The following is a 27,152-nucleotide window of genomic DNA, read 5'->3' as shown; positions in this document are numbered from 1 at the left end:
AAGTTATTTTACCTCTTTGAGTGAACCACCAGCATGTGTATGGTGATGACAAATGTAATTTAAGACAAACTGAGATTCGAACCCACATTTTTAAGTTCCTGAGGTGCCAAAGGGCAATATTTGGCAATGGCGCTGATGAGCTAAAGGACAGTCGTGGCAAATCTTTGACTTCAACCAGCCATCTCATCCTGTCTGCGAAGCTTTACACGACCAAGGCGGACAGTCTGAGAGCATGTTCTAGGTCCAAAGTGCCTGTGGAAAGAGTCTTAAAGAGATTACATAAAATTCTACTCTTTGAATTCCAGGCCATACCAAATCGGCATTCGCTTTTCTCTGGGAGGCATGACGGCGCGAGCTGGTGCTAGACTGGAACTCACTGCCACCGGAAATACACAGCAGATAACGGCAGGGTCATGTGGAACAACATTCGGAACTGTCGCGACCCTAACAGTGAACCTAGAACCCGGTGAGTGAGACTAGGGCTATGTGCGTGGTCTCGGCCCTTTCATTGTGAGTTCGAAATGTGGTAGTTATATGGTGGTGTACCAGGGAAGAAATCTCGAATCTTTTCGAACGCAATCTGATTGGATGTTGCATTCTTCTTCACAAGGGAGAGAACTCGTGTTCTACACGAGATGAAGTCTGGTTTGTTGTGTTGACGCTACCCTGACCCCGGCAATGTCTCGGTACAACAAACGGTTTCGACATCATGGCTACGCGAAACGATTCCGCATATTTCAACGATTGTGGCCAGTTATCTCTACCATTGTTATATGCTTTACAAAAACGTTTGCAAAACGACAAGAAAGTCCCACTTTGAATCAGTTATAATAATGATCAGTTAAGACTAAATAAAAAATGAAACGTTTCTCGGGCATCGCCGAGTCATTTTTATTAGAGCGCGTAAATTTTTTTTATTGCCATTTAAACAAAATAATTTTGACTGTCCCGATCATCCATTTGTCCACTTTAAGAACGAATGTGATAGAATTTACAACTCATTAACACGTGCTAAATTTGCCAAGTTGTATTTCAGTAGTATATACAATGACAGTTCTGGACCACTTTCAAGAAAAGTCTCTACAAAGCCTTATTTAGTAAATAAGGCTTTGGTTGGGCCCTTAGTTCTTGCTACTATTACCCCTACTACAAAAAAGTTGGGTGCCTATGTCACGTTTACCGTGTGTTGGTAGGAGGTAACACTGTGCCGTACGGTACGATCAATAATTCTTCTCTTACAAAACCCCTACCCGGGCCATCCCTCAAGTAGTACAAGTTAGGTTCGTCGGCTTTCATATCCACTTTATCTATGTTGTAAGTTTTGACTGACCATATAGGATCGGTGGCCCGCTTACGGTTATCACCCTCGTGTTCCCCCGGCTGGTATAGATACCTCACTAGGGCCCTATCTGGTATCTGTTTCTCCTTCCCACGCAATGGAGCGGCCGACTCTGCAACTATTGATTTTAGTTTGATAGCGTCTGCTGGTTTCTTACCGGTGAGACGGGTGACTTCATGGTTGATTGCCGACACCACCTTGGGTAACCTCGTGACCCATTCAGTCGATCGTTTTCCAGGGGTGGCCATCTCCCTAGCATACTGATAGCCGAACAAGCGCTCAGCCAAAGTCCTATTAAATCTCTCAACTATGGCTTGGCTGCGATGGGCTCCGGCTGTGCCACGCCTGACCTTTGTATCGTGTTTGGCTAGCAGTTGTGACACGGCACCCATGAACTCCCATCCGGGGTCAACTTGCAGCTCTGTTGGCCACGTCAGCGGGCTGCGTTTGTATATGCGTTCGAATCCTCTGGCTACCTGGGCCGAATCTTTCGTGGTCAAGGGTTCGGCTTCCTTGTAACGACTGGCTACGTCCACTACGGTTAAGGCATACTTGTACCTCTTGTCGTGGGGTAGGAACAGTAGGTCTGCCTGGTGAACGCTATTAGGTATGTTAATACCGAACCTCCTTCTAGGCACGTAGCGTGGTGCCGGCAAATAGATCTGCCACAGGGCTTGTTTTTCAAGCCACGCTTTGGCTTCTTCCGGGGGTACTCGCGCTATTTTAGCTAGCTTATCTACTGCGCTAGCTCCTTTCCAGTACCCACGCGGGCTGTAGTAAATAGCCTCAAATTTTTTCATGTCCATACGCGTATGTGTTTATCCCATCAATAGCTATCCAACGTTTCGTGTCCATAGGCGACAGGGACGTCTTGTTTATAGTCAGTCCGTATATCTTATGCCCATCACTTCTAAGTGTGTTCATTTTATGTCTAAAGGTACGGGTCTTGAACAGGGCTTCCTTGAATCTGGCGTGTTTGATGTGTTGTTTCACCACATACTTCTTAACCCCCTTAGCCTTCCGGATCTCACTATTGTCGGCTTTCAGTATGGAGTACATCTTAGGTCTCAAACCTATGTACTCGGCTATGGGCGTGCCAGCACACTCGTCCTTCATCTTACCTAGGACCTTTTTATTTACCGTACTGTGTATGGCATGGGTCTTAGGGTAGTCGCTGGTGTCGTATAAATCGAGGTGTTTTTTCATGTCCTCGTACACGTCCTCGGTTCGAATCTCCATCAGCAGGGAATCCGTGTCAGTGTACAGCACTTCACAACTGGCACCGTACTGTTTCTTGAGCTCGTTGTAGTAAAAGTCGTACATCAGGTGTTTGGATAAATCGAGGATGCTCATCCCCACGTAAACAGGCCGGTTGAATTTTATGTGGCTTTTCTTCATGTGTAGGGCAACCAGGTTGTCTGTGAATATCTTACTACGGTTGAATGCCGGACTGGCTATCAATCTCCTGAGCTTGTCTTCCTCACTCGACCGAACCAGCTTCACGGTCACGCGTTTCCTCAGGTTCTCCATAGTCTTACCAAACACCGAGTTGTTCATGAGCTTGTAGAGATTTTTCTCAAAATCACTGGTGGCTTTTTTTCGTAGGTCTGTGTTCATTCTGATGTAGGGCTCCATCCATGGGCTCTGGTCGAACATGAGCACCCTGTGTATTTTGGTCAGCCTCATACCCAACGACAGGTACAGCTGTAGGTTGCGATAGTGAACGATGTACTTGGTCTTATTCATTAAGTTAGGCACGAGTTTTTCAACGTCTGTCACACGCCCACCTAACAAGTTATTTTGGTACTCAGACATCCAGTCTGGGTTAACCCTCATACGTTCGGGGGCCAGGGGGTAGCTGTTGTGTGATGTGTGTAATTCCTTGGTATACTCTAAGTCAACCTCGAGGATATACCCTTTGTTCGAATCTGATGCAACCCCCATAACATCAACGTGGGGTACCCATTCGAATCCCCCTGTAGGTAGATACTGGCTCATGGCCCAGCCGTACAGGTTGTTTGCGTCGAGGTAGAGAATGTGATTGGTTGGCTTGTTAGGATCGTAACCTTTCACGTATTGATTATTTGCTTTCGCGTATCATTTGGATGCCATGGAAATCCCACCTCGCAAGCCTTTCTCAATGAATAGGTGCATGTCGTAATCTGTGAGCAATTCTAAATTAACTCCGGTCTTTTTAAGCAAGGCGTCCCACGACAGACCTGGGCTGGTGTAATACCATGCGGGGTCGAGTTTATACTGCTTGAAACACGTCCGCCTAAACGTTTCAAACACGTCGGCTAACAGCAGTACATCTGTCCTCAAGTACAGGTCGTGATAATCACCCAGGTTCTTACAACCCAGTTTATTCCATACGTTAATCGCGTGCGAGTAATCATCTCGTGAGACGGACGCCTCATTCAGCTTGCTATAAAAGCAGTCAATAGGGGGTAGTCTGGTCTCGGTGAACTTGGCCCAACTATCCATGTACTCATAGGGGTACACACCCTTCCTCATAAGCAGGGGTCTAGTCTCGGCGTCTGTGTATCGATCGGTGATAGGGAAGGTATTGTTGGCCTTGACCAGACTGTCGAGTGACGACAGGAGGAACTGAAACGAGTCAATGAACCTAAGTCCGTTTAAGCTGAAGGAGATGTATCTCTCCATGTTGTTGGGGATGCACGTTATATTACCATCGATTTTCGCGATGGCCTGCATGATCAAGTGTGAGTCGTACCCTCTCAAGTTGTGAAAGACAACGGGGATGTTTATTGTCTTAGGGTTGATTTTAAGCTTGAGGTTGCACGCGTTGTGAGCGGCGCCTCTATACTTACCAGTTATGTGGCAGTGATCTCTCACCGAATCACCGTTAAGTGGTGAGTCACACACGTGACAGTTAGTGCTACTAGCGTGAGCTAGCCTGTCGACTCGGGTCATACGCATGGGAGCGATTTTATACAATGCATTCCTAATAATTTTTTCTTCCTCCTGCAAACACTTTAGAAACCTTTCAGCCGCGTCAGGGCCCCTATACACTACCGGAGCTTTCGTTTCCCCGTCACAACGGACGACAATGTATCCAAACGAACAGGCTTTATGCTCTTGTGTCTTGTGGGTGAAGCTACCACTGGGGGAATCCCCACCCACAACTAAGGCTTCGAAGTCGGCGTATATGATATAAGGCACAGACATTTGGTTCTTGTGGTTACTGAATTTTAGGATTTTGTTATCTTCCTTAGGCATGTCGACTCGTATGGCCGTCTGCCCCACACCTTGACAATCATCCCGGTGGGATTCTAATAAATCAGCTCGACTGAAACCGTGTAGGCATCGTACACAAAAGTGTTTTTCCCCATCGTGTTTCGACTGGTCGTGCAACAACCGGCTGAGATGTTTTATCCACGTGTAGTGATACTTTTCACCTCGTTGGATCATGAATATATTGATAACTTGGCGAACCCTGTGTACTATTGTTGTGTTACCTTCGTGCCCAAAGACATTTATAGCCAGATTATTCTGTTTTTCTACTTTAGTGATCTGGGATATGGGGGTGGGTTCATCTATACCATCCCAGTTGAGCCCATCGTCTTGGGGATAGCTAGAAAGCCTATCTGAATGAGTGCCAGCTGGAAATAAGGCTGACCTGATAGCTAACCTCAGGCAATCGTTTCCTCTATTCTTAACGTTTACTATGGCATGTTTGTTCCTATAGTAGGGAGGCAAGGCTAGGTATGACCCGCCTCTGAACGGCACGTAGTTAGCTATGTCTAGATAGACATTATCGATTTTATCTACAGCCCACCCGGACCCCAAGTGTGTGTAGCATTCTAGGTATTCTCGTATCTGCTGAAAACTGGTATCGATTGATGTGTCAATGGTCTCTGTATGTGTGGCGACCTCTTGTTGACCTCGGAAGTAAGGCTGAACATACTCAGTGGCCCCTGTGGGGCCCCCAACCTGCTTATCGAGCGACATTTTCACTGTGATCTGAAACTTGATACTTCCTAGGTTATTTAGTTCCTGGTTGACCTTATCAGCTATCAGAGGCTTGATATCTGTAATGTCTATGTTTCTATCAACGTGCATGCGCCAACCTCTCAAATAGTTGCCTACAGCGCGCTCAGTGCGCACGAACTGTAGGTCAATAGCTCTATTCTGTCGTAATAATTCTAAAAGCTGTGGTTTTCTCATACGAGAATACCCGCCTAAACCCAAATCGTGTGCCTCGACTTTCAGTTGTTTTACAGTGGGACGTGCTACGGGGGCATGTGATAACAATGCGGTTAACCCGATTTGAATAACCCGTGTATCCAAGCTGTTTTGCTTGAGCTTTTAATTGTGTTACCGTAGGAGGGGCTTCTAAACCTAGTAATCTCAACAATGCTGACTTCCGCATTTGAGAATACCCGATCACACCTCTCTGTTTTGCGACCCGCTTGAGCTCGCGTACAGTAGTCATAGTGTTTACACCTAAGAGAACTAATGTCTAATTGGTTCACAGTAAAGGGAGGTAACCCTTTCACGCACTGGAGTCTATCTTGAGCAGTCGCCTACGTTCTTTTATGTAGCCTTTTTTATTCTCGTAGATGAGTTGATGTCTGACTACGTTCGCTCCATGAGCTTTACATAGACAGTAATGTCCTTTAACCCCGATACCACACACAGAACACGTGTAGTTAGGACTTCCCATATGGAAACAACAGAACCCCTGATTCCTGCATTTCCTACCACAGGCCTCGGTCTTCCCCATAAGTATGTATTCGCATCGGTATGGAGCGGGTCTCATGTTTACTTATATAGGTATTTTAATTTAATTGCTTCGCAACCAACGCAGTAGCTGCTATACCCAACACTATGAAGCCCAGTTCACGATTCATTTGTCCCTTGGATGGTGTGTAGTACTGAGCGAGTGTGGGTTTATTGAGCGGTTCCAATTGTTTACCAGTTAGTAGGTAGTATTCTTTCATTGCTTCATCGACATCGTTGAATGTTTGAACGGCATGGTTTTCACGCTGGAGTTGTTCGTTAATAAAATCGATCCTCTGGAGACGTTTTTTAGCGTACTCGGCCTGTGCTCTTTGTAATTTCTCAGTAGCGAGATCGTGCCGCTTCCTTTCTTCCTGTATTTCAGCCGCGTGATCATCTCGTAGTTTTGAGAAGAGGAAATTACTCCCGGAAAATGCCAGGGCATTCACTAACGCCCCACCGACCATCATAGCTATCGTGGCCATCCCTATATTTATTTCATTATATTATCAGGTATTATTCCTTGTTTTACTAGGATGTCTTTTGTGGCCATCGCCATACCAAGGTTCATTATGAGCATACCCATATCCTGCAGGTTGAAATCTAGCTTGATAGTTGGTTGTTTAAGCACCATTTTAGTCAACCGAGCGTACCCTACGGCTAGACTGGCGACCACTGTGGCGTGGTATGCGTCGTTGACGAACGTTTTCCCCTCAGACATTATGTATATGATATAAAATATCAAAATTATAACATGATATGCGGGTCGACAGTGGGGCCTGCCGGCGGCGTGGGGGTACCCCCCACACCCCCAGGGTTTTCCTCACTGTGGGAGGGTACCCCCACGTATAACCACGAGACAGCCAAGGCAGCAGTTACGCCTACAACCAACAACAGTCGGGTTGGGTTGGTCACTTTATGTTGGTTACACCACCGTTTTTTACCGGCAGCTACTCTCTTAGGATTCTTCTGTCTGGTTACTGTTGGGGGTACCTCCACTGAAGGGGTCACTTCCCTCACTGCTGGGGGTGTGGGGGGTATCACCTCGGGAGGGGTTTCCCTCACTGGTTCCTGTGTCACTTCCGTCACCTCGGGAGCAGCATCCATCTATACTATTATTATTCTTTCTCTCAAATTGACAATGTTTTGCTGTGATAATCACCGCCGTCACTGGAGCCAACAACATACCATATTTGTGGTACAGCCCGCAGCTGATAGAGCTCACGGCGTGTTCGATAAAAGGGTCTTTCTCGAGGTCTTCCCACAGGTAAAGTCGGCGCTCTGGTGGAATGGGAAAGAAGTATGACACAATACCGGTGTATATCTGGGTCATAGCCGATCCTATTGTCTTTGTCATTTCTGCTCCGAGCCGGGACTCGTATCTAGCGTACAGCTTATCGATTTCTTCGGCTGACATTTTGTGAATTTTATCCGGAGTGTAGTCTCCAAAGTAATGTTTGGCTTTGCCGCCAACAGCCAACGCCACCAGTTTCTCTCGCTTGGGGGAATCCCCCACACCCCCAGTGGGGGTACCCCCCAACTGTTCGAGCAATTCCTCACACTCCATCTTATAATATAACAAGTAAGATTTAGTTTTAACTATATAATACCCGATGCAGACAAAACACAGAGAAATGAAGGTTAAGTTGCACACGACAAACACTTCAAATATCATAGCTATGCTTAGCATTTGCTTAGCTTTGCTTAGCTTTAGCTTAGCTTTGCTTAGCTTTGCTTAGCATACTCTATATGCTACTGGTTGGTCGGTCTTTAGCACGAGCTTAGCGTGTTTAGTTTCAGCGAGCTGTTTCTTCACCCGTTCCCGTTCTAATTTGCTCATCACATCGTTCTCTCTCAAACACTCCTCGAACGAATCCCTGTCCTTGCAGTGAAATAAGGCCACCCATCGCGTCTGCTCCCTGAGGTCTTTCAACACCGAGTTGAACTTCTGCGTTAGCACCCAGACGCTGTGATTTGCATGCCGGCCGGAGAAGGCCAGGTACGATAGCATGTCTCTCTTTTTTGTTATCTCGCGATTAGCGCTGCAGTCGTCCAGTATGAACAGCGTCGGTTCCCCTTTAAATTTCTCGTGAAGAGCTTTCAACCAGTCCTGCAGGCGTGTTCCAGGGTCGATTTTGTGTACGTCCGGGTCCGTCATCACCCAAGGTCGCGCGTACGTTTTATTCATGCTCAGAGTAGGGCACATGATAACGATGTTATCGAACACATCCTTGTAGTAACCCTCCAACATATCCAACACGAAAACGGTCTTCCCACAGCCAGTCTGCCCGCACACTATGGCGCAGTGTGGGTCAGTGGGTAGTTGTGGGTACCCCTGGGGGGTGTGGGGCAGTGGGGACTGTTTATTGTTGGGGGGTGTGGGGGGGGTACCCCCCATCAGTAGATGGCTTGCACGAATCTCCCATTGTCTATATTAAGTTGCGCGTCCATAATAACGTACAGATATAATTTCAACTTACCAGAGGGTTGAGCCTTCTTAGTAATCTGGATGGTTATCCCTTCGCTGCCGTTATCTATACGGCGCCCGCTACCGTGCAGTTTATCATCATCCGTGGATCGCATGTCCAACCATAGGGCGTACTTGGTGGTCAGGTATTCACCGATCTGCACGGAGCCGAGGTCCAGGTCCTTTGTTATATAATCCCCAACTGGTAGCTTTTTTATCTCATCCCACTGCTGGTGTGGCCTCATACCATGACTGAACAGCTGGTTGGGCACGCCCTCGATGGTCACTTCCACCTTTTCAATCTCGGGGTTGAAAAACTTCTCGCTGTCCCTCCGGAATCCTCCTCGTAATCCTCCACTGGGACGACCAGGATACCTTTCATCGATCGCGCCGGCACGTTCAGGTTGATATTCCACACAGTGTCGCTCTTATCTCGCACGACTGATCTATGCCTCAGTACGCGATCGTACAGGATAGCCATCTTCCCAGAGTACTGGCTTCGAACCTGCCTGGCCAGCTCCGGGCTAGTGACCATGTCGAACTCCAGAGAGATGTTGTCTATGGTATAACTGGCCTCATCACCGTTCGGCGTATGCACTACTTTGCTATAGTCGTTAAACGTGAGCTCGTATTCGAGCCTATCACCCAGCGCGGCCTGGTAAAACGGCGCGTGTCCCGTGAGCAACTCGAAGTCGAGCGGCACGCAGAATCGATTCCCGTATGCTCGAGCGATGGCCTTTTCACCGTCCGATAGCTTGTCTTGCTGGTCTTGCGTGAAGACATACCCTATGCGCGCCCGGGTTGATTTGCTGATACCCTGGTACACATCATTGACTCGTTCTCCCTCGCTTTTCCAGAGATCCCTGTAGCAGTGAAACACGTCGCTGTCGTCGATGCTCAGCACCTCGTTACCGCTGATCTTGACGGTCGTTTTCTTGATGATGGCTCGACCCACGTTCCACACTAGCGCGCGTTTGTCGTTGTCGGAGGTCAACGTGATATTGAACGCCAGTCGAACAGTGCCTGGTACAATGAGGTCATTCTCACCAAGGTTTGGAAATCTAACCAGCAGAGTTTGATTCTGGTCTATCTTGCTGGGATTGTTGGTGATGGTCACCGACTGTCGCACGGCTCTGGCGCCTAATGGCTCTCTCAATCTTCTGAAAGGATCTAATTTTCTACCGTACATTGTTATATATAAATAAAATATATTTAAATACTAATGGATGAAGACATAGATATGACGGAGATGCCGGGCGCTAGTGCCCAGGCATCTGATGAGCAGGAGACCTCATTTACTAGTTCACCATTGAACCAAGAACTTTTGGCAACAACGGTAGATGATTATTACGAAAGTTTAAGAAGTGATAAATACTACGTTGATCCACAGGGCCGATACCTTGATAATTTTTTTATTGATACAAAGGGTGTTCTACGCCTTAAGTCTAAACCAGAGGTTGACCTCATTAACAAGCGCAATAAAAAACCACTGGCCTTGTCAACTCTAGCCAGACGCCATGGTGTTGAATTTATCCGTGAACATCTAAACATGCATGATTACGTTGGTGCAATACCTAAGGCCGTTGTTGAAGATCTGCAAGCTACCAGATCCCACCTCACCACTAGAGATGAAATGACACCACAGCGTGCTACAGAAGCCTCGGACAGCATAGAAAAACTGTTGAGCACCTACTGGGACAAACCGTTACCGGGGTTTGACTTTCCGGTAAGAGAACTGCGCGGCTTAGACGAAGCCGTGAAACGCGTGCGTGGAGAACTCGTGAACAACATGGGGAAACTGAACGAAATCGACGAGCACATCGCTAGGGAAAAAACCAAACTCAACGAAACTGAAAACGATGATATGAAGCGTCGTATCAATGAACGACTACGCGATTTAGAAGACGAGAGACGTACACGATTGGAATCCGCTTCCTCGAATCGTGAACAGCTTCGATCCCAGATCAGTCGCATTCGGGAAACAATCGATAGAATACTGAATGAGGATACAACTTTAGCCAACAGGATTCGGATATTGTTCCGGGAGCAAGGGATCACCATCGCCAGCATTCTGACTGCATTGGGTTTCATTATATCAACCCTGGTGGTGTCACTGGTGGGGGGAACCCCCACACCTGGCGGCGGGGGAACTCCCACAGGCGGCGGGGTTAAAGACTGGATAAAAAAACTCGGGGAAGGCCTAGCTAAACTGGCTGGTAAAGCCGCCGAAGCCCTTCCCGGCATCCTGGGTAGCATCGTCTCGTGGTTGTTGAGCGCTCTGGCTAAAACTGCCATGTGGCTCAGTCAAAACATGTGGGCAGCCATTGTCGCCGTGGCGGGTCTGGTGTACGTAGCGGCTAAGAAATCTTTAACCAAATAAGCCCCAAAGTTACCCCACCAACCACTAGGGCTGTTTTATTATCAATATGCTGCTGATAGGAGGCCTGAATATGGGGGCCACCTCCTGTGGTGTTGGTTGAACTTTAGGCTCCGGGGGTGGCGCCACTATACCCGTTTCACGTGGTGGGATGTGTGGGATATAGGGGGTGTTAATATCGGGGTTGATACCCAACTTTTGATCCGCCGTGGCTATGACTATTTTGTTGTTATAACCCACCACTTTTTTTACTCTCAGTTGCATATCACTCGGAGCCATGTACAGCCCCACGCCGAACACGTAATTGACTTTCGATCTGGCGTATTCTAACACGTTTTGGTAGCGTTCGATGGCCCGCGGGAGATCAACTGGAGAATTGATAGCATCCTCAACGTTGGAAACGAACTGTTTCTGAGCGTCGTAAGCAGTTCCCTTACCGAGGATGTTGGAACGCGTCATCGACTGCGCACCCAACAGCGCCCACACGTACGTTCGAATCGAGTCGTTCAAGCGTATTGTACCAGCACGAGTGAATTCTTTCGATGTTTTTGAGATCATTTTAGTCCAGGCTGTGACTGCATCAGGATTGGTTTGCTTTATACAGCTGACATGGATCTTTTCATTCGTTGTGGGGCCTGTAAATGTATGACGGTTTGGGTTGTATGAACCATCTTTAGAACCGGCATAATATGTTCCGGACCTGTAGAAGTACACGAGAACTATACCGAGACCATGGTTCACACCAGGAAGGCGAAAGTCTTTATTCGTTGGAATCTCAAACTCCCCACAAACACGTTCATAAGCGCGTTTATCATAGGGGTTATTCGTCATACTCCACGCTTTATCTTGGGGAAGAGGAGCACTTATTTCCTTCAATATTCGTCTCGTTTGATAATAAATATGAAACAAAATAACCGCCTTACTCAGTTCGTCTATACCGTAGTCTGGTGTCACACCCGACCCTGTCGTCGCACACCACACAGCAAAGTTGAGTTGGTTCTGCCAAAACTGCATTGGGTTTTGATTCCAGTTTACCACCGCCTGCGCGTTATTAACGGACACGATATAGTTTTCAAAGATATTAATAAAGGTTGTTTTAAACCCCGTACTACCTTCCACCACGATTTTCAAGTGTGCTAAATCCATATTATAATATATAAATTATATATTATAATATGTACATAACACTTCCAGGAATAACGAGCGGTGAGGCCGTTCAGCTGACGCACGCGATCGATAACCCGTCAGGTCAACTCGAAGTCGCACTCTGCGATATCACCTACCTACCGCAATGGACTAACATCAACGCCAGCAACAATAAGCTGTTCGTCAGTGGGGCTCGCAGTCAGATAACTGACGGCTACTACAGCGTGTGCTCTCTAAACGACGAGGTCTTCAAACCCCTGGGAGCCGAACTCAAGATGAACGACTCAAACGGCACAGTGGTGTTAATCAACAACGGAAGAACCTCCTTGAGGCTCGGCCGACCATTAGCGAGGATACTCGGTATGTCTCCTGGCGAAATAAAACCAACAACAACCGTCACAGGCACGAAGTTACCCGACCTAGTACCGTACCGAGAGCTGTACATTCATCTCGGTCAGGTGAGCACAACGTACAACATTCAAGGAGGTCACCCTTCCACTATACTGAGAGCAGTGCTGGTGAAAACTGAGAAATACAACGACGGTAGAACTGAGTCGTTTTCACCACGGCAGTATAAGAGATTAACCCAGGGCAACATACCTGAGCTGACAATATCGGTGTTAGATATAAATCATAATCCTGTAAATATAGGATACCTCAGCTTAACGCTTCATGTAAAATGACCAGCGCACAAGGACCTGGAGTGAAAAAATGCGTCAATATCGGGATCTCCGACCTCAGAGACACGCGCGGTTTCGACGCTCCCGGAGTAGATGGTAAATCGTACGCCTTGCAACTGAAAAACAACATTTACAAACGCGTTGAAGTCCCCTCCGGTGGAACCCTAAGTGATATAGTAGATACCACAAGAGCAACAGTCAACACTAAGTACGCCCTTGTCAACACCGGTAATAATAATTGGATAATATACCCATCGTTCGGGGGTAAACTGTTCGACTTAGACGATGTTGAGAGCACTACCGTCGCCCAAAACAAGCCATATATACTCGTCTTCACCGAAGATGACAAGTGGGTGTTGTTACCCGATAACGACGACTGGTTTCTCAATATTAGACTCGTCTCTCCCTACGTGTTCACGGATAACAAAGACAACCACCTAAACAAAGTCGTGAACAATGGAACCCTGCTCGTGGCTTACGTCCCAACTGAGAGACGTAGCGTAGTCGTCAGCCCAGTCAACACTATAGCAGCCCACATGCTATCGAGTAAACCAACCATACAAAACGTGAAATTGCAGTTGGTGTCTGAATTCGAAGGCGTGGTCACTATACTAGAGAGTCTACCGGCAAACTCAACACTGATCATCAAAGTCTACCTAGGGGAACCATCGGGGAATGATGTCGAGATCGTGAAGGGGATCAAACTCGGGTGGGGTAAACAACATCAGTATCAAGTTTGCAATGTTTACGTGCGGGTGGGTTCCGACTCCAAGACCAGTCTGCAGGGGGTCAATGTGATCGTGGAAAACAAGATATCACTAATCAATATCTTCCTGCCTAACAACATACACTTCATGGGTATGAAGTTCACCCCTGAACTATTATCAGAAAACCAGTTGGAAATTATATCGTAATAGTATAATAATGACCAGTCATCGTCCCAACACTACACTTAACGACCTAGGAGATACGGAGGGATTCGATCAGCCTGGTGAGGAAGACGCTTTATATATCCTACACTTCAAAGACAACGTGTACAGACGGGTGTCGTTATCAGATTTTAAAGAGCCTAAATGGAATATCAACTTAACACTCGCCTCACCTTATATAACAATAGACGAAAATGAGTGGATCTCTAAGATTAGTAACAACGGTAGCTGGATCGGGGATTTCATCATTCCGGAGAGGGGATTCATGATGTCTATTAATTCCGTAAATAGGTTAATGTCTGTAGGGGGAAAAAATAAATTAACATTTAGCAATCGTTTGGGTAATATAGTAAATATTGTTGAGATATATTCCCCTTCCACACTCATCATAGAAGTCTTCTTTTATATAAGCACTGAAAACAACTCAAGAGTACACCAAATTGTACCCGGGGTGTCAATACACTGGTATGACGAACACCTAGGTCAACATTGTCGTATTATTATACAACGGGATACCCCGGGTCATATAAACCACTTAATAAGCCTCAGTGGGGTTTTGATTACAACAGGAAAGTCTATTAACCTCTCACCTATTACCCTGACTAGTGGTCTAGACCTTATAGAATTCAAATTCACTTATGGACTATTAACTGAAACCCAATTAAAATATCTTTCATAATATATATTATAGGATGGGTCTGTACCCAGTCGTAGAGGAAGTAGCGAAGACGTTGGAAACCGTAGATGGGTTCCGCTTGAGGCAGTTATGTGATGTGAAACGTCAACTAGAACAAGACCGTGACACGCGGAAAGCACTATGTAAGAAGTACAATAGAGCTTTCAATATCGTGGACGGGGCTGACACTACCCTTATGGCAACCAGCATGGGACTAGGGGTGGCAGGTGTTGGATTGTTGGCTACCATCGTGGCTGCACCTATAGTGCTAGGTATTGAAATAACGGCAGGGGTGGCAGGGTTGGCAGGATTGGCGCTTAAGTTAGTATCACGCAGACTTCATCGTAAGGCATTGAAACACGACGAGATCAGGGTTCTGGCCGAAGCAAAGCTGAACACAGTGAGTGAGCGTATTTCCACGGCACTCTCTGACAGTAAGATCTCAGAAGAGGAGTTTCGTTCAATCCTCTCTGAACTCAAAAAATATAACGGAATGAAACAAGATATTCGATCCAAGTCTCGTAAGTCTGCTATCAGCGAGGACGAGAAAAAAAAGTACATAGAACAGGGGATACAAAAAGCCCAGCAAGCCTTTATTATGAACACCAAAGAGATTGTAGGCGGTTCACGTTAAACTGTTTCATCGATATAAACATGACATAGGCACAGACGTTAAGTAGTAGGGGTAATGTATCTATACCAGCCGGGGGAACACGAGGGTGATAGCCGTAAGCGGGCCACCGATCCTATATGGTCAGTCAAAACTTACAACATAGATAAAGTGGATATGAAAGCCGACGAACCTAACTTGTACTACTTGAGGGATGGGCCGGGTAGGGGGTTTGTAAGAGAAGAATTATTGATCGTACCGTACGGCACAGTGTTACCTCCAACACACGTTAAGTAGTAGGGGTAATAGTAGCAAGAGCTAATGGCCCAACCAAAGCCTTATTTACTAAATAAGGCTTTGTAGAGACATTTCTTGAAAGTGGTCCAGAACTGTCATTGTATATACTACTATTTCTGAGGGAAAAAAATAAAATGTGTTCAATCCACGTCACTTATTTTTTATCAAAAATTTAAAAACAAAGTCCTGCCGCCCCCATGACTTCTAAAAAAAATGTGTCCGAGAAACATTTCAATTTTTTATGTAGCCATATGGTTCTGATATTTGGCCTTTGTATTTTTATTCACAACGAATGGGGTTGTGTTTTATTATATTGCAAAAACATACCGAAACGTGAGTCTCATCAGAGACAAACTGTAGCGCAAACTGTTGCGCAGCAAAGAGAATATGACAAATCTTCTTCTATGCGAGCGAAGCGAGCAAAGTTTGGCAACGTACTTCCCTCGCTTCGGATCGAAAAATATTTTTCATGTCAAAATAAAATATCGCCATCATCAAAGGTACACTCCCATTTCCGCACTAGGTTGTGCTGTCAGAATTCCCTCCCCATGTTTAATAATTACTCACGTGAAATATTTTTTATTCAACATTTTAAGCGCCACTCGTGGTATTCAGATCGTTCTTCGCCTTCATTACGCCTGCTAGCTTCCGGCTGAATGGAGTGACGGGACAAGAATAAGCAGAAATACGATTGAAAAGAAAAAGAGGCGAAGAACGGTCTGGTATACCACGAGTGGCGCTTAAAATGTTGAATAAAAAATATTTCACGTGAGTAATTGTTCAGCATGGGGTTGAATATGTGAGAGCACAACCCACTAAAGAAATGGGTGTATACCTTTGATGGTGGCGATATATATTTTGACATGAAAAAATATTTTTCGAACCGAAGCGAGTTCAATACGTTGCCAAACTTTGCTCGCATTCGTAACTACTCGTGTCATTCCGGCAAGCCGGATGGCGTCTCGTACCCCTCTCGGCGCATGGAGACGAGAACTGTCTAGTACCATTATCAAGGAAAGATAACTCTGAATTTCCAAACATGGCTTTATGAATACCCAGCATCCCGTGGGCAAAACAGCAATACGGTCTTGCCCTTTCCAAATGTGTTTTAGTGTTGAAAGTCGTTCATTCTTTGGCTCAAAGTGTATGTTTAAATTGTGCCAATTTCATATTTTGAAATGCGTTTTACTACATTTGATTGGTTTGCCACGATTCTTGGCAATAATGGCGTACGAGAACGGTACGAGTCTTCTTGTAGGTCACGGAAAGGGACGAGTAGTTACGAATGCCTTTGTTCCCTTTGCTCGCATGTAAGAAGACTGGTAATTTTTTCTATGCTGCGCAACCCATATGCGCTACAGTTTGCCTTTGGTCTCATTAACCAATTCAGACAATGAGCTACTTTACAACCGATCCGAATTTTCTCGTGTGCAAGTGAAAATAGACATCACAAACAACTCTGGTTACACTTTTTTAAAGGTGTTTGGACATGCCAACGTTTCTTGACATGTCGGACAATGAAAGAGATTCAAGTTGACAGAACTCCTTCTTATGTTAAAGCTGCTCCGTGATTAAAACCATCTGTTGTATCATTCAAAGACTGTTCAACCCAGCTCACTAAGTCCAAGTCGATGTTAAATGTTTACTTCATTCACTCAGTGGTCACTACTGCAGGTCAGTCCACTGCTGTGATGGCGAGACCACCCGTGATCATTGACCGGAGATGCGCTTACACACTGAAGCTGACTCTTCCAGACCACGTGAACGGCACCAACCCCACCCTCATCGACTCCCTCATCTTCCTCCCCTCCCTCAACGACAGCGGACAAGCGTTCAGAATCATGACAGAAAGTAGTAAGTCGCTATATTACCCCAAGCCAACATATATTTATCGCTAAAACAAGTTTCTAGTAAATTACTTGAGTTGATACTTTTGCATAGAGCTTTATATATGTACGATACGATAATTCATCTCTGTAAACAATTTACTGTTTATGTTTATGAGAATAGTAGATACTTTTTAGTGGATAGTTGACCAAAAAGTTCATGGCTGTGAACAATAGTTGGTAATTGTGGACAATAGTTTACGGCTGTAAAACAATACCTGGTTTGAGTACTCGATCTTGATTTTAAACACTAGTTGATAGTTGTGAACAACAGTTTATGACAAATAGCTGATTCTGTTGAACAAAAGATCATGGTTGTCGACAGTTGATAAAGTTGATGCAATAAAACTTCTTACCTGTAAAGTATTGTCATACTCATGAACAATAGTGCATACCTGTAGACTGTTAGGTCGTAGTTTGTCAGCATTAGTGCATACCTGTAGACAGTTAGATCGTAGTTTGTCAGCATTAGTGCATACCTGTAGACAGTTAGATCGTAGTTTGTCAGCATTAGTGCATACCTGTAGACAGTTAGATCGTAGTTTGTCAGCATTAGTGCATACCTGTAGACAGTTAGATCGTAGTTTGTCAGCATTAGTGCATACCTGTAGACAGTTAGATCGTAGTTTGTCAGCATTAGTGCATACCTGTAGACAGTTAGATCGTAGTTTGTCAGCATTAGTGCATACCTGTAGACAGTTAGATCGTAGTTTGTCAGCATTAGTGCATACCTGTAGACAGTTAGGTCGTAGTTTGTCAGCATTAGTGCATACCTGTAGACAGTTAGATCGTAGTTTGTCAGCATCAGTGCATACCTGTAGACAGTTAGATCGTAGTTTGTCAGCATTAGTGCATACCTGTAGACAGTTAGATCGTAGTTTGTCAGCATTAGTGCATACCTGTAGACAGTTAGATCGTAGTTTGTCAGCATTAGTGCATACCTGTAGACAGTTAGATCGTAGTTTGTCAGCATTAGTGCATACCTGTAGACAGTTAGATCGTAGTTTGTCAGCATTAGCGTATATTTCTTAGATATAGTTCACACTGTTCTATAGTCCATAACTGTTAGAATAGTTCATGTATGTAAACAATAGTTTATAGTCTGTATATAGTCTATTGTCTACTGTCACTTGGTCGAAATTCGAGTACTTACTTGATGGAATGCTATGATTTTGATATCCACTGTGGACGCCAGCCGAGTCTGTTCGCCAGGATACCATTCTCATGTTCAGATATGTTATCCCCGGAATCAGCTGTTTCACTATTCGTCAGGGGATCAGTCTCATGTTCTGACATATTCTTCCACAGGCTCTGCTATTTCACCATTCCCCAGTATATCATTCTGATGTTTTGATATATTCTCCATAGACTCCGTTGTTTCACTGTTCGCCGGGGTATCATTCTGATGTTTTGATATATTCTCCACAGACTCCCTTTTTTCACAGTGCGCCAGGATATCACTCTCATGTTTTGATATATTCTTCCACAGGTTCCGCTGCCTCACAGTACACGAGCACCTGCATTGGCCAGTTGGCAGCACTACGGACTCGCAGGACCGCCATGACAACCACCCCCTGCAGTAAGGTGCTGCATACCGTGTCGGCGGAGGTCTACAAGGAAGGGAAAGGTAGGTACTGGTTCCTGAATGTGACTTTCTACGCTGACTGACAGTGGACGTTCAACTGATGCCAGGGGCACTTCAGATCAAACGTGCGTTCCTTATGCACGTGAAAAAAATATCGCAACATTTCATATGTATCATAGCATCAAGGTCATAATAATCATACAAACAAGAATAATGAATGAAACATTAATATTAATGGCTATATCTGACTTAAAACTCATAGGTGTTGCAGTACTTTTTCCGAAGTGTATAATTACTATTTCACGTGGATTTGATTATTTTCCAAATAGCAACTGAACACTTTTGCAAGGAATTTCATTACCGATTTTTCTGATGATCATGATGTTGTCTGATTCCACACGTTTGTGTCCCCTCAGTCAAGGAATATATTTTTCAGCATGTCAATGCAGCCCAGTTGGAACGGTTGATAACACTTGTCAAAATGGTCAATGTGACTGCGCCCCTCTTGGTGGTCAGTGCACGTGCAAACCAGGGGTTGGAGGACGCCGCTGTGACGTGTGTTTGCCCGGCTACTACAATTTCTCATCAGCTGGGTGTACAGGTGAGTATTCCTTACTGTTTTCGTGAATTCAGAGCACAATATGACACTCAACGTTTGTTTTGATTCTTCAGTGTAAACTCCTACAGTAACAGTCTAAAGAGGAAGGTGGAAAGAGGAAACTTTGTCAACCGCAGCAATGGTGATCAGCGTAAACGTGTCAATGAACAAATATCACACTTATAATTCAAGCGAGCCTGACTACCCGATCACCTTATAATTTACGGAAGATAAATTCTAGATAATTATAATTCTTCACATCCTCGAAATGATAACTCTCCACTATACCCTGAATGCATCTACGGGTCGCCCCGATCATTTTATTACCTCCCTTTGCTGGCTCTGCATTCTCACGGTAGCCAATCAGCTAAGCCACAGTTACAACCGAGCTTGCCAGTGTCAACAAAGATAGCGGTCGCTACCACGAAGGTTTGATCGCAGTGCCATTCGGATTTTGAGGGAAATCATGCAGACAAATTGACAGGTCCGAAACATTAAAAAATGTATGCAAGAACACCTTCTACCTCATTTAGAGTACCACTGCATCAATTGTGTCGCCAAGTTTAATCGGTTAGATAATTTAAGAAGCGAAAGTGATTGCCCAGCATAGACAGTGGACTGTCCCTGTATTGTTACCACGAAAGACACCGACCAACAATTGTTTCCATGTCTGGAGTCAAATCCGTTCCGGGTTTTGATGAGTCCTTGCAACATTCATTAACTGGATTATCCCCTTTCCGATAGGTAGAATATTATGCGTTTGCTGCCCGCATGGGTTTGGTACCATGTGTAAAGTCCCTATCTGGTGTAGAACGCCTTAATATGTGCTGGAATAAATGTAAAGGCGATGTAAAATCATACTCATTCACTGATCCAGTCTTTGCCTCGCTGGGGCCGTGGTTATAACTTTGGCTGGGTCGGGTTCGATTCCCCACGTCTGTCCAATTATGAAGTCTGGTTTCCCAGCCCCTCAGTAGTCTTGCACCAAGATACCATTCAGGTGTTCTTTCTACCCTTGTGAAGGAACACTAACTGTAGAAGGCCACTCAAGTGCATGCACACCCTCACGCACACACACGCGCGCTCACATGGCTAAACGCATTTCCTACTTGTTTGAAGGTTTACATCCTCCAGCTTCGACTTGAAAATAACTAAAAACTTTTAGTTTTAGTTTATTTAGCTACTTATTTATAACTATTAATTATTATAAAACTGAGGCAAGTTTTAATAGGTCGTATTTTGCTCTGAATTCATATATATTTACCTTTATTTTCAAAAACTATGTTTCAGTAGTCTTAGAATAGTGTTTTACGATAGGATAGATATTTCTGTGTCATTGTACTACAATTCTCTACTTTAAATTTCTCAACATCTTTTACGGGTTTTTTCCTAATTTTTCTCATTTTTGACATCCATTTCTTGTCGTATTTTCCTCGACCTTTGTACGTATGCATATTTTCACTGGTAGAGGGAATTAAGAATATCTTTGAACGTTATTTCGAATTTTTTCTTGTTTTGGAATAAAATGTTCGAAAAAATATTCCGGCAAAAAATTCATTCCGAGGATCGTCACCTGAACAGAAGATGAAGACGTCGTGGTTTTATTGACACAAGTAAGTTTAAATCAAATACTCATCCTCAGTATTCAGGGATATTTAAAGCTCTTATTCTAAGTAATGTCTCATTTCTTAAGTTCATTGAACATCGGGGTGGTTTAAGCGTTCGCCTATCCCCGTGAAGCCAATTCCTGGTGTCCCATGTCGTAATATTGCTGGAATATTGCTAAAAGCGGCATAAAACTATCCTCAATCACTCGTTGACAAAAACTCACTAATGAGCCACAGATATGCATGTTTCGGAATTTGTACGAGATAAGAAAGCTACAATAAATATTATACGGATGGTATCCAAGTCAACAAGTATACACTATTACTCCGGAATCCAGAAATGTTTGAAAATTTTAATCCACATATTTAATTTGAAAATTTCCCGCAACAGTAGTCATGATTCGTGTTAATTAAAACGATTTCCCGTGTTATATAGTGTATGTAGTTGCCTCCCTATGCTGTAAGGATTTGCCAATGCATTATGTCTATGGTCTTCAATACCCGCTGATCCCGAGCCAAATGAGTCCTCACTTATCATGGTCGAGTTAGTCAGATGGTTTGTTGAGACGCTACATAAGCAAGATAAATTCTTTGTGACGCCCAAACAAAATGAAAAACACAGAAATAAATTCAAGTCAAATGAATATGCCGCTTTGTTGTACGTTCATGTACGGGGATAGTGGGGACTCACCTAATCTGGGATGTAGATAAACAAATAAAGCGACCATGCACGTACATGTTTTACGCCACATAAGGCACATATTTCTTTCTCTTTCTCTGCAGAATGTCCGTTATGGCCATGTCCAGAGATATCATCCTCTACACTCCAGTCCAAGACAGGACATTTTCTAGAAACACCTGACACGACCGGCTTGTTTATCGCACTGGGACTTACACTGTGCGCCGTCTTTCTTGCATGCTTAGCCTTTCTGTGGTTACATCCAGGGTTTATAACACACCATATCACATGCTTGAAGAAGCACCATGGGAATAGGAAGAGCATCCGGGTTATTAACAAAGGTCCCGGGGGCAACCTAGGATCACATGACCCACGAAACCACGCCCGCACGGAAACTGGTGATCGTAAAGTAACATGGATTTCTGCTGGTAATACCAATATGGGTTATTCCCATCATTCCCATTCGCCGTCAGACACAAGGTCGGATTCAGAGAAGGACGAGTTACCTGCGTTTTACTTCGCTCAAGGGAGACAACTCAGTGACGGACAGTTAGAAACGAGGAACATGGTGGACGGTGATTATTCTAGTGGAGTAGCACCGATAGTGGACTCGGAGACGGGAACGTGTGACGCAGAGACGTTGCCGTCCGATATCATCCCTCCTCCGCCATCTTTTGACACATTCAAGTCCGATAATCCAATAACACTTCCGGTTATAACCGTATCAAAGCCATCAGCTCCAAGCAAACCAAAGCGAAAGAAACAAAAGAGTATTAAACCGGTGAAACTCGCCGACGACAATCAAACAAATGTTGACGATTGCAACACAGCTGTCGATGACAATTGTTTCAACGAGAATCTTCTGCAGCAGAAAAACATGAACTATGCTGGTTATGAATCTTTCGATGAAATTAATGGTTCTCTCGTGTAGTCAGCTGTTACATTTACTCAAACGCATGTTTCGAAACACCATACTCAAACTCTCTCCCTTGTACACAATGAGTGAGTGAATGAGTGCGTGATGTTGACCAGTCGGGCGTGTCTCTGACAAACCCACAACCTTGAGGGGAACTTGGATTAAAATCCACGATACTAGCGATCTGGTCTTCGCACGCGACACCTGCACCTCTTTAATCCGATCAACATTTATGCTGATGAAATCGGATCCAGATTATAAATGTCCGGGTAAAAACTGTAATATACTGAACAAAAGGAGTTAAGAAACACCGATGGCCTATGCCTGATCAAAGAAGTGTAATATGAAAAATATGACATCTTTTTAAGAGGAGTGTTGAAGAAGTAATGCCCCTAGTTTATATACCTTAAAGCTTTAATGTGATTAAGCAAACAAATTAACAGACTAATATATGTGTGTAATAAAAACAGGTGTAAATGCTTCAAAGCCCAGCTGAAGTGCAACAGTCTGAAACTATATTTTTAACTGTTAGTATCAATACGTGATGTTCAAATTGTGATCCACGTTTTGTAGATTAAATTATTAATTGAAATTTTATGAACTGGCTGAAATGTTTAGTTATTTCGATTAATATAGTCATCAGTTTAGCAGAGACTTTCTGGAAAATCATGGCACATTGTACATATGTGTGTGAAACAGAATAACTTTACAAACGATGTATATGGTTGAATGAGGTCAGCTTGTCTTAAAAGTGAAACAGATGGCTTTCCTTTTGCGTCTCTGAACCCATCACATCCTATTCGCTGTCGCCAAATTCCTAAAGAGAATGTGAATGAAATGCCGATTGTGTAGTGAATTTTTGACTGTTCAACTTCATCAGTTAATATCCTCCCTCAGTACCAAAAACTTATCTGGAAACAAGATGGTAACATGCCTGGTTGTTCCTATTACCGTCTTCGTAACGATTGTGGCTTTGACCTCGAATTCGACCCGTGGAAGGACCCTGAACATGTTAACGACCTTGCGAAACATTGTGCTTTTAAACTTCTTTGGTTACATCCCAAGGTTCGAGTCCTTCATAAAGATTTTTTGGTGTTATTGAACCTTCTGTCCCTTTTGACAGCCATGTGAATGGCAAGATTTTCAAATAGCATGATACCGATAAATATGCTTCTGAAATTGCACTCTTGCATCCAAAGTACGCTATCTTCAGGCTCCCACTGTTCTGTAGGAAATAAAATACTGATCTGTGCCCCGTTGTTCAAAACAACCTTAGCTAAGATCAACCTTAAGCACTAAGGTTAGAGTTACGATCACCTTAAGAAAAACATACGCCCGTTGCACAAAACAACCTTAGGTCAACCTTAACTTGAGGTCAACCTTAGCGTAACCTTAACCCGTGGATTTTTTTTCAGGCGCACATTTGCATAAGGTTTTAAAAGTGAACGTTGTGCGAAAATTGCGCTAGCGTGGTCCTGGATCTGTGTACGGCTATAGAATTACACAGAAATGTAGAATATTTAATTTCCTATCCGTTGGTATAAATATAACTGCGACAACCTCAGGGATTTGAGAAATAGATATTGCTAAAAGTTGTCCAAAACTTTTGAGTGCGTTAAAAAATCATTAAATTTCTCTGCTTTCATCGTGTACCAATAAAAGCACTCGCCTACGATTTTTTAATTTTATCATCTTTACGAAAAGTGTGAGCGAAGAAAATACAGCCTAATGTCAGAACTACATAAGTGTATATGAAATGGATTTATGTGTTAATGCACAACATTGTACGCTCAATATTAAAAATGGCCCGCCATAAATGTCAAAAATGGATTCTCATCTATGACGTCCACAGGGAGACGATGCACGCATAAAGATAAGGGGGCATAACCCCGCTATGCTTTACATCAGGTCAGTGTAACTAAGATCACATGGAGAGAATTTGCTGTGAATATGGACAGTATATTTTCATTATGTTTTGTACACAGTGAACAAACCTATTCCAATACAAAGTTCCCCAATGTGAGGGGAGACCTTTTGGTAGTTTCACAGTTTATAAGGAAAGATACCAATGTACTACATAAGAAATCGATTTGGATGGCAATAGATAATTTAGTTCTTAGATTCCAAATTCTCCTGTTTGTGTAGATGTATTTTGATTAATTTTGCATCACTATTAACGCAGTAACAGACACTTCTTAAAATGTAATGACATTTTATAATAACAGAACTGAAAATGATGCAACATTTTAGTTGACGTCATGGCATGTTGTGTGCATTTTGTGACGTCGGAAAAAGACGAGTCGGATTGCTGATTAATATATATCTCACCTATTTTCCATTGAATATGTCAAAGGTCTCGGCTTCTATGCCAGAATTCAACACTCTTTAGACAAAACGAAATAATGCCCTGAATATATCAACAATTAGACGGTTTTACTATGTATCTTATTGTGAGCAACACGTGCACCTGCCTAGCATCAATTTAGCGTAAATGAATATTCATTTAGGATATAAACATTTATGATTATATTATTTCTCTTTATAGGTATGTAATGAAAGGTAAAAAGAGAGAACTATTAGATTGTGTACGTAAGGCTTGTCCAAATTAAGACATGACCTGTTATATTTTCTTAAGCAGTTTTCGTATAAATATTGAGTTAGATATCCTAGCTGCTATCAAAATATGTTTCAAAACGTTTTTGACAAACTCGCACCTGGTCAAAATACGCAAAATATACATCACAATACTGAAAGTGCAATCGGAATGATATAGACATTGTGTTTACTCTTGTTCAACCGACCTTCTCCTCAAAGAAATTGCCTAATATGTGAAACAATGTTGACGTGTGACATCACTACCGATGACCGATTTCTTTCAAAATGGCGGCTTTACTGACAAGGGTACATCGGATTTTGCGAGGACTCTTGCCTTGATTCAGGGATCTTTTGATCATAAATATGAGATGTAAGTAATCAGAATTATTCTGAGAATCTGTGTATTGTTATATGTTTTTATCGTTTACATTGTAAATGACGGAAGGAGCCTGAAATGCCGATAAGTACCGTTGTCGTTCTGCTTGATTTTGCGTCTGTCATGGCGTCACGCTGCACGGAAACTTTGACAGTTGCTTATGAATCATTAAATGATTGCATTGTATATTTTTTTATCTTGCTATTTCTTGCTGCGATACTCTTCAACTTAATATTCTAGGCTTACTTAACCATTGGAAGCAATGATTACACGGCTGATGGAAAATTTCCGAAAATGCCACGTAGATCTAGTGTAAAATCGGATTTTTTCTTTGTTTACATTTGAAACGCACAGTCTTTCGAGCACCGCGTTCGTTCTCGTTCGTTTTATGTAGACAGTTGGTGTTGGTGACATTACCATTTGTAATTTGATTCTATGATGTGTGGAGAATTCAATGATGCATTTGTCGCAGCAGACTATGAAGTATACGTGATATAATAGGCGTCTCAATATCGGCCTAGTCGAAACGTGATTTTGTAAACACTATCCAATGTCGCGGAAACCTCACTTCGGCGTTCGTGTAAGTGTATTTTCGAAAACATCCCAACCTATTCTTGGTTCATCGGCGACGTTTCAGAATTATCATTATTGGTTTTCATGAAAACTTGATATCAGTGATCATTAATATGCTATTTTTGACATTCCCATTTCTGTACACTCTTTGCTTCCTGAAAATAAAAACAGCCGCCATATTCCCTCTCCAACCTTGGAGACGCTAAGGTTGGGTCGAACCAACCTTAGTTATCAACCTTAACTTAAGGTTAACCTTAGTTGAAGTTGTTTCGTGCAACGGGAGGCTAACCTTAGTAAAGGTCTAAGGTTGAAATCTTAGAGATAAGGTTGACCTTAGAGATAAGGTTGTTTTGAACAACGGAGCACAGATTAAAGCGAATAATATTCGTTTTGGTTTTGTATCATAATGTACACACATGTCCGTTTTTTGTGGTCAACAATCTGGTACAGCCCCTCGCACATCATACTACACACACCCATGTTTATGTTAAGGCCATAGAACGTCAGCAATGACGTCATACACAATGGTATGTCACATATGAAATATGTTTTAACCATGACGGTGTTTATATCACGTGATGCATGTACCATTTTTTTGACGAACTTACCTTAAAAGAATATATACACCTGAAAATACAATTTCTCCAATGGGTATCAGTATATAAGAAGTCTGGTAGTGATGGTTGTCATGCAATATCACCATTACTACCATCGTCAAGTGTATCACCGTCACTGTACCTACCAGGATCCTAACATTACGGCAGGAAGATCGATGTGTGATTATTTCCATGGTATTAGCAGCCTACAATCACAAGTATTTAGCACAATGATTTGCCTTGATGGTGTAAATACATTGAATGCACTGAAGAATAAGCATGCTTAAAATCGCGCGAGAATGCTCAAAGTAACTGAGAACTCAAAGTCTGGCTGTCGGTTAAGTTACGTGCGAGGATGTCGGTAACTGAAAGCCCGGTTGTCGGTTAAGTTACGTGCGAGGATGTCGGTAACTGAAAGCCCGGTTGTCGGTTAAGTTACGTGCGAGGATGTCGGTAACTGAAAGCCCGGTTGTCGGT

At 43.6% G+C, this 27,152-nt stretch overlaps 1 protein-coding gene across 1 annotated transcript in view; it reads left to right on the top strand.

The window, feature by feature from the left end:
- The window catches only part of LOC137272286 (laminin subunit beta-1-like), a 61,286-nt gene that overhangs the window by 19,878 nt on the left and 14,256 nt on the right, over nucleotides 1-27,152 (top strand). Inside the window, exons 8-11 of the mRNA XM_067804648.1 lie at nucleotides 306-466; nucleotides 16,939-17,118; nucleotides 18,640-18,777; nucleotides 19,172-19,336. Coding sequence (XP_067660749.1) covers nucleotides 306-466; nucleotides 16,939-17,118; nucleotides 18,640-18,777; nucleotides 19,172-19,336 — 644 coding nt within the window. The remainder of the gene's footprint in view (nucleotides 1-305; nucleotides 467-16,938; nucleotides 17,119-18,639; nucleotides 18,778-19,171; nucleotides 19,337-27,152) is intronic.

Source organism: Haliotis asinina, chromosome 2 (genome assembly GCF_037392515.1).
Source record: "Haliotis asinina isolate JCU_RB_2024 chromosome 2, JCU_Hal_asi_v2, whole genome shotgun sequence".
Taxonomy (NCBI): Eukaryota; Metazoa; Mollusca; class Gastropoda; order Lepetellida; family Haliotidae; genus Haliotis; species Haliotis asinina.
This window is presented reverse-complemented; position numbering and strand designations above follow the sequence as displayed.